The sequence below is a fragment of the Sparus aurata genome, chromosome 13 (genome assembly GCF_900880675.1).
Source record: "Sparus aurata chromosome 13, fSpaAur1.1, whole genome shotgun sequence".
NCBI lineage: Eukaryota > Metazoa > Chordata > Actinopteri > Spariformes > Sparidae > Sparus > Sparus aurata.
Genome location: NC_044199.1, coordinates 5,040,137 through 5,056,533, shown reverse-complemented (window position 1 = coordinate 5,056,533; position 16,397 = coordinate 5,040,137). Strand labels below are relative to the sequence as shown.

The 16,397-nt window shown below is 38.7% G+C and overlaps 4 protein-coding genes across 4 annotated transcripts; all 4 read left to right on the top strand.

The window, feature by feature from the left end:
- The first annotated feature begins 1,327 nt into the window (after nucleotides 1–1,327).
- On the top strand, nucleotides 1,328–2,311 carry LOC115594689 (olfactory receptor 1-like). The gene has a single exon (XM_030438891.1). The coding sequence runs from the start codon at nucleotides 1,328–1,330 to the stop codon at nucleotides 2,309–2,311; it is 984 nt and encodes a 327-aa protein (XP_030294751.1).
- A 3,608-nt stretch (nucleotides 2,312–5,919) lies between these two features.
- Nucleotides 5,920–6,867, top strand: LOC115593474 (olfactory receptor 1E5-like). The gene has a single exon (XM_030436995.1). The coding sequence runs from the start codon at nucleotides 5,920–5,922 to the stop codon at nucleotides 6,865–6,867; it is 948 nt and encodes a 315-aa protein (XP_030292855.1).
- Nucleotides 6,868–9,569: 2,702 nt separating this feature from the next.
- On the top strand, nucleotides 9,570–10,553 carry LOC115594688 (olfactory receptor 1-like). The gene has a single exon (XM_030438890.1). The coding sequence runs from the start codon at nucleotides 9,570–9,572 to the stop codon at nucleotides 10,551–10,553; it is 984 nt and encodes a 327-aa protein (XP_030294750.1).
- A 3,600-nt stretch (nucleotides 10,554–14,153) lies between these two features.
- LOC115593477 (olfactory receptor 146-like) lies at nucleotides 14,154–15,101 on the top strand. The gene has a single exon (XM_030436997.1). The coding sequence runs from the start codon at nucleotides 14,154–14,156 to the stop codon at nucleotides 15,099–15,101; it is 948 nt and encodes a 315-aa protein (XP_030292857.1).
- The last annotated feature ends 1,296 nt before the right edge of the window (nucleotides 15,102–16,397 follow it).

Sequence of the window (16,397 nt, the reverse complement as noted above, 5' to 3'; positions counted from 1 at the left end):
GCAAGAGCACGACTATCGGGACAAACATTTACCCGCCCTGTGGCATGTATCCCTCCAAAATTAAGTCGCCAGGGGAATATTTTAGTCGCATTTGGCGAGTGGCAACAGCTGGTTTACAGGCCTGTATGAATGACATCATTATTAACCTTAAAATCAAGCAGGATATTTTTAAAAGATGACTGATATCAAATAAATATTTCAAGAAAGCGCAATACAGTTATAACAAGACAGAATGGAAAGATTCACAGCACTGTCTGATAAAAGTAGGTTATTAATGTGATTGGACCTGAAAACCCAACTGGGCTGATCTTATGGATTTTTTCCTGAACCAGAGCTAGGGCCAGACGCTTAGGTTAAATAGACAGAGGAGATCGACATTGACCTTATTTAACACAAACTCAGAAGAGCTGCTTGATCATATTTTATGGAGAAAATATTTTGTGGCTTGTCCTTTCAGCTGCTCAATCTCAACTCTGGAGAGACGGCTTTACTTGTTTCTAAGTAACTTCTAACTGCTGGAAAACAGCAGCATCTCAGTCAACACATCTGTATGGAGGCCGTGTGCTATCTCCGACAACAACGGAGGCCTTTAACAGTAGAGGGGGGATTAATTGAGTTTCCTGATGATATCATTCACCTTGTTGCATAAGCTAAATGAAGTTGCCGTTGCCAGGTTAGCTCAGTTAGCCCTGCAGCTAGCAATCGTATGTTTACTCAGCTCTTGGGGGCAAGGTGCCAAATATGGCCGAATATATAGGAGGCTTTCTTGCTTCACCCTGGTCAATATCCCTCACTTGCCTCTTTTCACTGAAGCAAGAAGTGCTCCACCAGGCCTTTCATGGGAACTTTGCGTTCAGGTTTATTTGTCATGGTAGAGATTAGAAAATATAGCTGACTGATTGGCTGGAGATATTTAGTCATTGTCTCTTCTTGAAATAACTCTAACAAAAACATTGCATCCAATCAGAAAACCAATTTGATGGTCACTGAGTGAAATAAAAATTCCAAATATATATAAAAAAAATTCATAAGTACTCTTTAATTATATATTATATCAGTGTATTACATGATTGTGGTCAGTAAAATGGCTTAAAGTGGGTTTGTCTGATGAGCAGTCACTTAGACACAGGGGGAAAGACATTGACCTTATATTAGGGAAATACAGAGGTAGACTATTTCTCTTAGTAGCCACTCCTGCCTCAGTTAAACCTCGTCAGACCTCTGTCACCAGAAAGAGAAGGAACTTCAAACGCTGTTCTGATGCTGATACACAGAAGAGGACACTTCTCAACATAACATACTGAACTGTGGACAGTTTTAGAAGTAAATGGAGTTTTTCAACTCTGCTCTTGGAAAAAACATCTCTTTTGTGCGTCCTGCATATTTCATAATTAGTGGATTCATTGGCATACCTAATATCAAATTTTATTATGTCTTTCTCTTCTTTGTGTATGTTGTGTCAGTGCTGGGAAACACTGCTGTGATGGCTGTAATATACCTGGATCATAATCTGAGAGCTCCAAAATATATCATGGTTTTTAACTTAGCATTCGTGGACCTGTTTGGTAACTCTGCCCTGGTGCCGAAACTTCTTGACATCTTTCTGTTTGATCATCGCTACATCCCCTACAACGACTGCTTGACTTTCCTTTTTTTCTGCTACACCTGCCTCTCTATGCAGACTCTTAATCTGGTTGGACTCTGCTATGACAGACTGATAGCTATCATCTTCCCACTGCATTATCATTTGAAGGTGACACACAGGTTCATGTTTTCTTTGATTGCATCATTCTGGGTTTTTGTCATCTTTGTTGTACTCATTGCAGTCGGCTTGCTTACCAGACTTTCCTTCTGTAAGTCTGTACTGATTAACAGCTATTTCTGTGACCATGGTCAGATATTCAGGCTTGCCTGCAATGACAGAAGTCCCAGCTTTGATATTGGTACATCATTACCAGTTCTTCTTGTTTGGCTTCCACTGATGTTCATCTTGTTTAGTTACTTATATATTGCCTATGCATTGTCTAAAGTGGCCACAGTTCAGGAAAGAGTGAAGGCCTTTAAAACCTGCACAGCTCATCTTTCATTAGTGGCAATCTATTTCATCCCAATATTAATCACATTTACAATGTCTTCGAAAATTCATCCAAACGGCAGAATCATAAACCTCTCTTTGTCCTCTGTCTTTCCTCCCATGTTGAACCCAATCATTTATGTTCTGCAGACACAAGAAATCAAAGAATCTGTGAAAAAACTGTTTAAAATCAGAAAGCAACACAAAATTATGACGAAGAAAGCAAACATGAAATGATCTTTTATGTATATCTTCTTCTGTTTGGGACATTAAAAATGACAAAATAAATGAAGCAACATCTATTGTAGAGATATACAGCAATTCTTAAGTTGAATTTAATACCTTTTAATACCTTTTTTAATACCTTCATAATATTCTTTAATATCAACACGACTTCAAGCTGCAACTGTAGTAGCAACCTTTCGAACTTCAGTGTTGGGGGTGACTAATTATAAAGTAACAGATTACTGTCATTTTGTTACTTAACTTTCTGAGTGAAGAAGTGTAGTAATGCTTACAATTCAAATCAAGTACCTGTTATTACTGGATACTTTTTTTGTTACTTTTTTGCCTCAATAAACACACTGACCCATACACAATTATTTGTTATTTAATCCTAACCCAAGACAAAAAATTATTTCATTGTTATATGTGGGAAGAGCACACACCACTTTCCAGGGCTGGTCTGGGGGAGCAATTTTGAAAAATAACCCTTAAATGGTGACTATGGTGAGATTTTCGGAAGAAAAAATTCATTTTCAGAATTTCAGAATCAGAATCAAAGCCATGAGACAAAATAGTGTAGAAGCTGACATTACTGCTTGAAAGTATGTTACCTCTTGAGCATTAGAGAACTTTTTTTACCATTATTTTCTTCATCATTATATATTTTTTATGGAAACAGAATCTGTTTCAGAAGTCAGTGGGCCACATGACATGGAAGCTATTGAGAAAAAATAAAATACAATAACAATAGGTGTGTCTCATTCGTCCTGTTTACTAATACAATTTGCTGCTGGATTGGAGTCACTGGGTCGCATGACGTGGAAGGTATAAAAAAAAATGCAGTTATTTTGTATTAATATATTCATGCTAATTAATTTAATGACGGTCCCTAATCACTTTCCAGCGATTCAGCACAAGGCTCTGGGAGGTGAGCTGACCGTCCTCCTGCTGCTAACACTGGGCGAACCTCACTAAAGTCGCGGCTGGACCCGAGTAAATATCCGCTGAATATCCAACCTGAAACTAACTTCACCCCGGTTCGATGAGTCACCTGTTGCAGCCTTTGTATAGGATGACGAGGATTTCAGTCACTCAACTTAAACAGTGACTTGTAGAAGCTCTTCTTTGAATGAAGTTCTGTTGTGACAAATGAATGGACGACTTGCAGAGTGACATGAAGACATGAATCAGAGGCACAAAAACACTCTTAGTCAGATTACAGCCATAGTTCGACTATGCTGCTCAATCGGACAACTGCAATTATCCGAGTATACATGCCGGTGAGAAAATCGAATTACTGCCGAAAGCATGTCATACCCCGGTACGCTAGGTGGCGCTGTGCCCATTTCAACTAGTGGTAACAGAGACACCTCTGGCTGACCTCTTTACGTCACCAGCTGCCTCGGCATTCAAGAAAGATGGCGTACGAAGAGCGAGACGAAGCTACATCTTTGTACACTTCGTATATGGTGTACATGATAATTACACAAACTAGATGCACAATGGCGCTCTTTTTTGCAGTGATTTCGGAGGAAAGACGCCACTGCCGCCGCCGCCGTCCATCTACTTCCTGCTCACGGCCCCGGGGAAAAATCTCGCGCCTGCGCAGAACGCAAAATCCAATCCGATCCGCTGGAAATGTATACTTGCAGGAGTTAATGCGACTTTCAATCGAATAATCTACGTGGTGTAATTCGACAATGAGAAATCCGATCCGGTCCGATTTTAGTCAGACTACGGTGTATACATGCATCTTAAAAATCCGATCATAGTCAGACTAACGCAGTAATTCGGTTTTCTTGAGTGTCATGTAAACGCACTGACTGAAAGCGGTGAGCGGTCATCATGTTTACCAATACCCGACCCGTGCCTTGCGCATTCCCATCCAGGTGACATTCATTGTCTTTTTACAGACGTGGCAATAAGCCTCTCAGCTGTCAACAACTCCTGGCCTAAGCCAGTCTTTGAATCTAGAGTCCTCTAACCAGAGGTCTGAAAAATTACATTTCCCCATGACTTTGTCAATAGTAGAGAACTTTTGCAAACTTTTGGCAGCAAGCCAGCCATGTGCTATCCACTTGGAGCATAGACTGAGGTGCTAATAGTTTTACCGTGTTGCACGCTGTCTGGTGTCACATCATCGATACCTCTCAGGTCCTACTCGCACATATAATTTATATAAATAAATTCACGCGATTTTAAGGCGATAGGCCTGCACTTACGACCAAAAGAAAAAAACTTACAGTTGGATAGTGGTTCGAAAATGTAATACCTCGTCAGATGACGTTTATTTCTTTGTAATACTTTTTAATGGCCTTGATTTTTGCTAATTTCATTTACTACCTTTTAATACCTTTTACAACCCCGCGGACACCCAGATTGTAAAGACTTGCTTAACATGAAACTCAATAGAATGTATTCTATATGAATGACACCATTATTAACCTTAAAATCAAGCAGGATATTTTAAAAGATGACTGAAATCAAATAAATATTTCAAGAAAGTGCAATACAGTTATTACAAGACAGAATGGAAAGATTCACAACATTATCTGATAAAAGTAGGTTATCAATGTGATTGGACCTGAAAACCTGACTGAGCAGATCTTATGGATTTTTTCCTGAACTAGATCTAGGGCCAGATGCTTAGGTTAAATAGACAGAGGAGATCGACATTGACCTTATTTAACACAAACTCAGAAGAGATGCTTGATCATATTTCATGGAGAAAATATTTTGTGGTTTGTCGTTTCAGCTGCTCAATCTCTACTCTGGAGAGACGGCTTTACTTGTTTCTAAGTAACTTCTAACTGCTGGAAAACAGCAGCATCTCAGTCAACACATCTGTATGGAGGCCGTGTGCTATCTTCGACAACAACAGAGGCCTTTAACAGTAGAGAGGGGATTTATTGAGTTTCATGATAATATTATTCACCTTGTTGCATAAGCTAAATGAAGTTGCCGTTGCCAGGTTAGCTCAGTTAGCCCTGCAGCTAGAAATTGTAGGTTGACTCAGCTCTGTGGTGCCAGGTGCCAAATATGGCCGAATATATAGGAGGCTTTCTTGCTTCACCATGGTCAATATCTCTCACTCTTTCACTGAAGCAAGTAGTGCTCCACCAGGCCTTTCATGAGAACTTTGCGTTCAGGTTTATTTGTTATGGTAGGGATTAGAAAATATAGCTGATTGATTGGCCAGAGATATTTAGTTATTGTCTCTTCTTGAAATAACTCTAACAAAAACATTGCATCCAATCAGAAAACCAATTTAATGGTCACTGAGTGAAATAAAAATTCCAAATATATATATAAAAAAATGTATAAGTACTCTTTAATTATATATTATATCTGTGTATTACATGATTGTGGTCAGTAAAATGGCTTAAAGTGGGTTTGTCTGATGAGCAGTCACTTAGACACAGGGGGAAAGACATTGACCTTATATTAGGGAAATACAGAGGTAGACTATTTCTCTTAGTAGCCACTCCTGCCTCAGTTAAACCTCGTCAGACCTCTGTCACCAGAAAGAGAAGGAACTTCCAACGCTGTTCTGATGCAGATACACAGAAGAGGACACTTCTCAACATAACATACTGAACTGTGGACAGTTTTAGAAGTAAATGGAGTTTTTCAACTCTGCTCTTGGAAAAAACATCTCTTTTGTGCGTCCTGCATATTTCATAATTAGTGGATTCATTGGCATACCTAATATCAAGTTTTATTATGTCTTTCTCTTCTTTGTGTATGTTGTGTCAGTGCTGGGAAACACTGCTGTGATGGCTGTAATATACCTGGATCATAATCTGAGAGCTCCAAAATATATCATGGTTTTTAACTTAGCATTCGTGGACTTGTTTGGTAGCTCTGCCCTGGTGCCGAAACTTCTTGACATCTTTCTGTTTGACCATCGCTACATCCCCTACAACGACTGCTTGACTTTCCTTTTTTTCTGCTACACCTGCCTCTCTATGCAGACTCTTAATCTGGTTGGACTCTGCTATGACAGACTGATAGCTATCATCTTCCCACTGCATTATCATTTAAAGGTGACCCACAGGTTCATGTTTTCTTTGATTGCATCATTCTGGGTTTTTGTCATCTTTGTTGTACTCATTGCAGTCGGCTTGCTTACCAGACTTTCCTTCTGTAAGTCTGTACTGATTAACAGCTATTTCTGTGACCATGGTCAGATATTCAGGCTTGCCTGCAATGACAGAAGTCCCAGCTTTGCTATTAGTATGTCATTACCAGTTCTTCTTGTTTGGCTTCCACTGATGTTCATCTTGTTTAGTTACTTATATATTGCCTATGCATTGTCTAAAGTGGCCACAGTTAAGGAAAGAGTGAAGGCCTTTAAAACCTGCACAGCTCATCTTTCATTAGTGGCAATCTATTTCATCCCAATATTAATCACATTAACAATGTCTTTGAAAATTCATCCAAACGGCAGAATCATAAACCTCTCTTTGACCTCTGTCTTTCCTCCCATGTTGAACCCAATCATTTATGTCCTGCAGACACAAGAAATCAAAGAATCTGTGAAAAAAATGTTTAAAATCAGAAAGTAACACAAAAGTACGGCAAAGAAAGAAAATACATAAAATGACCTTTTATGTATATTTTCCTGTTCTTCTGTGTGAGACATTAAAAATGACAAAAATCAATGAATCAACATGTATTCTAAATACTTGTTTAAAATGAAACTCAATAGAATTTATTCCATACGTATGACAACATTACTAACCTTAAAATCAAGCAGGACATTTTTAAAAGAGATGTTAAATGTACTTTGTTTTCTTTTTTCATATTTTGGGGCAAAATGTAAAACATAGAGAGAAACGGATGTTGCAATGTTTTCCTGCTTTTTTGTGGTACCTTATCCTAATTTAAAAACAGGATGTCATCTTGTTTATTGTGTGCTTCTCTTTTTTGAATTAGCTAACCTTTTTGTTTTTTAATACCAATTTGCATTAAAACCTCTCCCACCACTCAGGGACACACTGACTTTTGTTGAAGGATTTTTATTGTGAAGCAGCAATCAAGATTCTGAGAAACCAGACTTCTCTTTTTGTGATATCTTTTTCTTGAAATCTTGTGAAATGTGAACAAAAAGGGTTTTGACATAATTGTCCAGAGATGGTTATTATCATCAAGAATGGTGGTTTAATTCAGGGTATCTTGTTCAATCATGAGGCTTTAATCATGAAGTTAAGTATGGAAATGCAGCATGCATTGATTCATGTCATCATCATCGTCTGAAATGTAGTCATGAAGATACACAGATTTTTATTAAGCTATTTTTGTTGCTTTATTTTATAGGTTGTTGTGTCATAAATGTAGAACCTGATGCTACCATGTATATGATATGCAGTATTTCGCACAGAATCAGATTTTTTATTGAGGCGGCGGCTGTCCAGCTGGGGTGCAATAGAGCATTAGCACTCAAGACTTTTGCCGACAGATTTGGCTAAGTTCCTTTTAGCGCCGAGCTAAATATCTATATGTAATATGGGATAAAATGTAATTGGGCGGCTCTTCTAGACTCTCCAAATTTCACTGACTGAATTGCCCAAAATTCCTCTTCTTTGCAGAGGAAGTTAAGCCAACTGTGTTAAAAAGTTTCCTCCTCTTCTTCATTGGTTGTATTGGTGGACCAAAAACCACACCACCATCTACTGTATCGGAGTATTCACTGACGGTTGCGCTGTCTTGAATGAAAGAGAATGGGACGTTCAGCTCCAAAATAGAAAATCAATATGTTGCAGCCAATGTTGATATAGACCGCCACAAATAAATTCATGTGTGTGAAAAACTCAGTGCATTTACATGACACTCAAGAAAACCGAATTACTGTGTTAGTTCGAATATGATCGGATCTTTAAGATGTATACACCTTAGTGTGACTAAAAATGGACAGGATTGGATTTCTCATAGTCGAATTAAAGCACCCAGATTATTCGATTGATAGTCGCATTACTCCTGCATGTATATGTTCCATCAGATCGGATCGGATTTTGGGTTCTGCGCAGGTGCAAGATTTTTTCCCTGGGGCCGTGAACCGGAAGTAGACGGACGGCGGCGGCGGCATCTTTCCTCTGAAATCACGGCAAGAAAGAGCGCCATTGTGCACCTAGTTTGTGAAATTATCATGTACACCATATACGAAATGTACAAAGATGTAGCTTCGTCTCGCTCTTCGTACGCCATCTTTCTTGAATGCCGAGGCAGCTGGTGACGTAAAGAGGTCAGCCAGAGGTGTCTCTGTTACCACTAGTTGAAATGGGTACAGCGCCACCTAGCGTACCGGGGTATGACATGCTCCGGCCCAATAATCCGATTTCTCACCGGCATGTATACTCAGATAATTGCAGTTGTCTGTTTGAGTAGCATAGTCGAACTATGGCTTTAATCCGACTAAGCTGTGCATGTAAATGCGCTGACTGATGTGCAAGAGACAGTATATCGAAACAAGAGTAACTGAAGCACTAAACCCCATGAGACCCAGCAGAGAGGCTCTAAGACGGAGAGCCTAGAGTCACTGTGAAAGTACATCCTTGACTTAAATCAGTAGAAGTTGGTTCAAGTTACAGCTCAGGTTAGCTCAGAAGTTTCGAATTCTGTATAAAGTAAAGTAAAGTAAAGAAGAACCAAAATGGTTGACTCAGCTCTTTGGTGCCAGGTGCCAAATATGGCCGAATATGTAGGAGGCTGTCTTGTTTCACCATGGTCAATATCCCTCCCTTGCCTCTTTTCACTGAAGCAAGTAGTGCTCCACCAGGCTTTTCATGGGAACTTTGCGTCCATGTTTATTTGTCATGATAGGGATTAGAAAATATAGCTGAATGATTGGCCGGAGATATTTAGTTATTGTCTCCTCTTTAAATAATTCTAAAGAAAACATTGTTTCCAGTCAGAAAACCAATGTAATGGTCACTGAGTAAAATAAAATTACAAAAATTAAAAAATGTGTTATAAGTACTCTGTAGTTGTATATTATATTAGCGTATCACATGATTGTGTTCAGTAAAATGGCTTAAAGTGGGTTTGCCTGATGAGCAGTCACTCAGACACAGGGGGAAAGACATTGACCTTATATTAGGGAAATACAGAGGTAGACTATTTCTCTTAGTAGCACTCCTGCCTCAGTTAAACCTCGTCAGACCTCTGTCACCAGAAAGAGAAGGAACTTCAAACGCTGTTCTGATGCAGATACACAGAAGAGGACACTTCTCAACATAACATACTGAACTGTGGACAGTTTTAGAAGTAAATGGAGTTTTTCAACTCTGCTCTTGGAAAAAACATCTCTTTTGTGCGTCCTGCATATTTCATAATTAGTGGATTCATTGGCATACCTAATATCAAGTTTTATTATGTCTTTCTCTTTTTTGTGTTTGTTGTGTCAGTGCTGGGAAACACTGCTGTGATGGCTGTAATATACCTGGATCATAATCTGAGAGCTCCAAAATATATCATGGTTTTTAACTTAGCATTCGTGGACCTGTTTGGTAACTCTGCCCTGGTGCCGAAACTTCTTGACATCTTTCTGTTTGACCAACGCTACATCCCCTACAACGACTGCTTGACTTTCCTTTTTTTCTGCTACACCTGCCTCTCTATGCAGACTCTTAATCTGGTTGGACTCTGCTATGACAGACTGATAGCTATCATCTTCCCACTGCATTATCATTTGAAGGTGACACACAGGTTCATGTTTTCTTTGATTGCATCATTCTGGGTTTTTGTCATCTTTGTTGTACTCATTGCAGTCGGCTTGCTTACCAGACTTTCCTTCTGTAAGTCTGTACTGATTAACAGCTATTTCTGTGACCATGGTCAGATATTCAGGCTTGCCTGCAATGACAGAAGTCCCAGCTTTGATATTGGTACATCATTACCAGTTCTTCTTGTTTGGCTTCCACTGATGTTCATCTTGTTTAGTTACTTATATATTGCCTATGCATTGTCTAAAGTGGCCACAGTTCAGGAAAGAGTGAAGGCCTTTAAAACCTGCACAGCTCATCTTTCATTAGTGGCAATCTATTTCATCCCAATATTAATCACATTTACAATGTCTTCGAAAATTCATCCAAACGGCAGAATCATAAACCTCTCTTTGTCCTCTGTCTTTCCTCCCATGTTGAACCCAATCATTTATGTTCTGCAGACACAAGAAATCAAAGAATCTGTGAAAAAACTGTTTAAAATCAGAAAGCAACACAAAATTATGACGAAGAAAGCAAACATGAAATGATCTTTTATGTATATCTTCTTCTGTTTGGGACATTAAAAATGACAAAAATCAATGAAGCAACATCTATTGTAGAGATATACAGCAATTCTTAAGTTGAATTTAATACCTTTTAATACCTTTTTTAATACCTTCATAATATTCTTTAATATCAACACGACTTCAAGCTGCAACTGTAGTAGTAACCTTTCGAACTTCAGTGTTGGGGGTGACTAATTATAAAGTAACAGATTACTGTCATTTTGTTACTTAACTTTCTGAGTGAAGAAGTGTAGTAATGCTTACAATTCAAATCAAGTACCTGTTATTACTGGATACTTTTTTTGTTACTTTTTTGCCTCAATAAACACACTGACCGATACACAATTATTTGTTATTTAATCCTAACCCAAGACAAAAAATTATTTCATTGTTATATGTGGGAAGAGCACACACCACTTTCCAGGGCTGGTCTGGGGGAGCAATTTTGAAAAATAACCCTTAAATGGTGACTATGGTGAGATTTTCGGAAGAAAAAATTCATTTTCAGAATTTCAGAATCAGAATCAAAGCCATGAGACAAAATAGTGTAGAAGCTGACATTACTGCTTGAAAGTATGTTACCTCTTGAGCATTAGAGAACTTTTTTTACCATTATTTTCTTCATCATTATATATTTTTTATGGAAACAGAATCTGTTTCAGAAGTCAGTGGGCCACATGACATGGAAGCTATTGAGAAAAAATAAAATACAATAACAATAGGTGTGTCTCATTCGTCCTGTTTACTAATACAATTTGCTGCTGGATTGGAGTCACTGGGTGGCATGAAAAAAAAATGCAGTTATTTTGTATTAATATATTCATGCTAATTAATGTAATGACGGTCCCTAATCACTTTCCAGCGATTCACAAGCACAAGGCTCTGGGAGGTGAGCTGACCGTCCTCCTGCTGCTAACACTGGGCGAACCTCACTAAAGTCGCGGCTGGACCCGAGTAAATATCCGCTGAATATCCAACCTGAAACTAACTTCACCCCGGTTCGATGAGTCACCTGTTGCAGCCTTTGTATAGGATGACGAGGATTTCAGTCACTCAACTTAAACAGTGACTTGTAGAAGCTCTTCTTTGAATGAAGTTCCGTCGTGACAAATGAATGGACGACTTGCAGAGTGACATGAAGACATGAATCAGAGGCACAAAAACACTCTTAGTCAGATTACAGCCATAGTTCGACTATGCTGCTCAATCGGACAACTGCAATTATCCGAGTATACATGCCGGTGAGAAAATCGAATTACTGCCGAAAGCATGTCATACCCCGGTACACTAGGTGGCGCTGTGCCCATTTCAACTAGTGGTAACAGAGACACCTCTGGCTGACCTCTTTACGTCACCAGCTGCCTCGGCATTCAAGAAAGATGGCGTACGAAGAGCGAGACGAAGCTACATCTTTGTACACTTCGTATATGGTGTACATGATAATTACACAAACTAGATGCACAATGGCGCTCTTTTTTGCAGTGATTTCGGAGGAAAGACGCCACTGCCGCCGCCGCCGTCCATCTACTTCCGGCTCACGGCCCCGGGGAAAAATCTCGCGCCTGCGCAGAACGCAAAATCCGATCTGATCCGCTGGAAATGTATACTTGCAGGAGTTAATGCGACTTTCAATCGAATAATCTACGTGGTGTAATTCAACTATGAGAAATCCGATCCTGTCCGATTTTAGTCAGACTACGGTGTATACATGCATCTTAAAAATCCGATCATAGTCAGACTAACGCAGTAATTCAGTTTTCTTGAGTGTCATGTAAACGCACTGACTGAAAGCGGTGAGCGGTCATCATGTTTACCAATACCCGACCCGTGCCTTGTGCATTCCCATCCAGGTGACATTCATTGTCTTTTGACAGATGTGGCAATAAGTCTCTCGGCTGTCAACAACTACTGGCCTAAGCCAGTCTTTGAATCTAGAGTCCTCTAACCAGAGGTCTGAAAAATTACATTTCCCCATGACTTTGTCAATAGTAGAGAACTTTTGCAAACTTTTGGCAGCAAGCTAGCCGTGTGCTATCCACTTGGAGCATAGACTGAGGTGCTAATAGTTTTACCGTGTTGCACGCTGTCTGGTGTCACATCATCGATACCTCTCAGGTCCTACTCGCACATATAATTTATATAAATAAATTCACGCGATTTTAAGGCGATAGGCCTGCACTTACGACCAAAAGAAAAAAACTCACAGTTGGATAGTGGTTCGAAAATGTAATACCTCGTCAGATGACGTTTATTTCTTTGTAATACTTTTTAATGGCCTTGATTTTTGCTAATTTCATTTACTACCTTTTAATACCTTTTACAACCCCGCGGACACCCAGATTGTAAAGACTTGCTTAACATGAAACTCAATAGAATGTATTCTATATGAATGACACCATTATTAACCTTAAAACCAAGCAGGATATTTTTAAAAGATGACTGATATCAAATAAATATTTCAAGAAAGTGCAATACAGTTATAACAAGACAGAATGGAAAGATTCACAACATTATCTGATAAAAGTAGGTTATTAATGTGATTGGACCTGAAAACCTGACTGAGCAGATCTTATGGATTTTTTCCTGAACTAGATCTAGGGCCAGAGGCTTAGGTTAAATAGACAGAGGAGATCGACATTGACCTTATTTAACACAAACTCAGAAGAGATGCTTGATCATATTTTATGGAGAAAATATTTTGTGGTTTGTCCTTTCAGCTGCTCAATCTCAACTCTGGAGAGACGGCTTTACTTGTTTCTAAGTAACTTCTAACTGCTGGAAAACAGCAGCATCTCAGTCAACACATCTGTATGGAGGCCGTGTGCTATCTTCGACAACAACAGAGGCCTTTAACAGTAGAGAGGGGATTTATTGAGTTTCATGATAATATTATTCACCTTGTTGCATAAGCTAAATGAAGTTGCCGTTGCCAGGTTAGCTCAGTTAGCCCTGCAGCTAGAAATTGTAGGTTGACTCAGCTCTGTGGTGCCAGGTGCCAAATATGGCCGAATATATAGGAGGCTTTCTTGCTTCACCATGGTCAATATCTCTCACTCTTTCACTGAAGCAAGTAGTGCTCCACCAGGCCTTTCATGAGAACTTTGCGTTCAGGTTTATTTGTTATGGTAGGGATTAGAAAATATAGCTGACTGATTGGCTGGAGATATTTAGTCATTGTCTCTTCTTGAAATAACTCTAACAAAAACATTGCATCCAATCAGAAAACCAATTTAATGGTCACTGAGTGAAATAAAAATTCCAAATATATATATAAAAAAATGTATAAGTACTCTTTAATTATATATTATATCTGTGTATTACATGATTGTGGTCAGTAAAATGGCTTAAAGTGGGTTTGTCTGATGAGCAGTCACTTAGACACAGGGGGAAAGACATTGACCTTATATTAGGGAAATACAGAGGTAGACTATTTCTCTTAGTAGCCACTCCTGCCTCAGTTAAACCTCGTCAGACCTCTGTCACCAGAAAGAGAAGGAACTTCCAACGCTGTTCTGATGCAGATACACAGAAGAGGACACTTCTCAACATAACATACTGAACTGTGGACAGTTTTAGAAGTAAATGGAGTTTTTCAACTCTGCTCTTGGAAAAAACATCTCTTTTGTGCGTCCTGCATATTTCATAATTAGTGGATTCATTGGCATACCTAATATCAAGTTTTATTATGTCTTTCTCTTTTTTGTGTTTGTTGTGTCAGTGCTGGGAAATACTGCTGTGATGGCTGTAATATACCTGGATCATAATCTGAGAGCTCCAAAATATATCATGGTTTTTAACTTAGCATTCGTGGACTTGTTTGGTAGCTCTGCCCTGGTGCCGAAACTTCTTGACATCTTTCTGTTTGACCATCGCTACATCCCCTACAACGACTGCTTGACTTTCCTTTTTTTCTGCTACACCTGCCTCTCTATGCAGACTCTTAATCTGGTTGGACTCTGCTATGACAGACTGATAGCTATCATCTTCCCACTGCATTATCATTTGAAGGTGACCCACAGGTTCATGTTTTCTTTGATTGCATCATTCTGGGTTTTTGTCATCTTTGTTGTACTCATTGCAGTCGGCTTGCTTACCAGACTTTCCTTCTGTAAGTCTGTACTGATTAACAGCTATTTCTGTGACCATGGTCAGATATTCAGGCTTGCCTGCAATGACAGAAGTCCCAGCTTTGCTATTAGTATGTCATTACCAGTTCTTCTTCTTTGGTTTCCACTGATGTTCATCTTGTTTAGTTACTTGTATATTGCCTATGCATTGTCTAAAGTGGCCACAGTTAAGGAAAGAGTGAAGGCCTTTAAAACCTGCACAGCTCATCTTTCATTAGTGGCAATCTATTTCATCCCAATATTAATCACATTTACAATGTCTTCGAAAATTCATCCAAACGGCAGAATCATAAACCTCTCTTTGACCTCTGTCTTTCCTCCCATGTTGAACCCAATCATTTATGTCCTGCAGACACAAGAAATCAAAGAATCTGTGAAAAAAATGTTTAAAATCATAAAGTAACACAAAAGTACGGCAAAGAAAGAAAATACATAAAATGACCTTTTATGTATATTTTCCTGTTCTTCTGTGTGAGACATTAAAAATGACAAAATCAATGAATCAACATGTATTCTAAATACTTGTTTAACATGAAACTCAATAGAATTTATTCCATACGTATGACATCATTACTAACCTTAAAATCAAGCAGGACATTTTTTAAAAGAGATGTTAAATGTACTTTGTTTTCTTTTTTCATATTTTGGGGCAAAATGTAAAACATAGAGAGAAACGGATGTTGCAATGTTTTCCTGCTTTTTTGTGGTACCTTATCCTAATTTAAAAACAGGATGTCATCTTGTTTATTGTGTGCTTCTCTTTTTTGAATTAGCTAACCTTTTTGTTTTTTAATACCAATTTGCATTAAAACCTCTCCCACCACTCAGGGACACACTGACTTTTGTTGAAGGATTTTTATTGTGAAGCAGCAATCAAGATTCTGAGAAACCAGACTTCTCTTTTTGTGATATCTTTTTCTTGAAATCTTGTGAAATGTGAACAAAAAGGGTTTTGACATAATTGTCCAGAGATGGTTATTATCATCAAGAATGGTGGTTTAATTCAGGGTATCTTGTTCAATCATGAGGCTTTAATCATGAAGTTTAAGTATGGAAATGCAGCATGCATTGATTCATGTCATCATCATCGTCTGAAATGTAGTCATGAAGATACACAGATTTTTATTAAGCTATTTTTTGTTGCTTTATTTTATAGGTTGTTGTGTCATAAATGTAGAACCTGATGCTACCATGTATATGATATGCAGTATTTCGCACAGAATCAGATTTTTTATTGAGGCGGCGGCTGTCCAGCTGGCGTGCAATAGAGCATTAGCACTCAAGACTTTTGCCGACAGATTTGGCTAAGTTCCTTTTAGCGCCGAGCTAAATATCTATATGTAATATGGGATAAAATGTAATTGGGCGGCTCTTCTAGACTCTCCAAATTTCACTGACTGAATTGCCCAAAATTCCTCTTCTTTGCAGAGGAAGTTAAGCCAACTGTGTTAAAAAGTTTCCTCCTCTTCTTCATTGGTTGTATTGGTGGACCAAAAACCACACCACCATCTACTGTATCGGAGTATATAACATCATGCTATTCACTGACGGTTGCGCTGTCTTGAATGAAAGAGAATGGGACGTTCAGCTCCAAAATAGAAAATCAATATGTTGCAGCCAATGTTGATATAGACCGCCACAAATAAATTCATGTGTGTGAAACACTCAGTGCATTTACATGACACTCAAGAAAACCGAA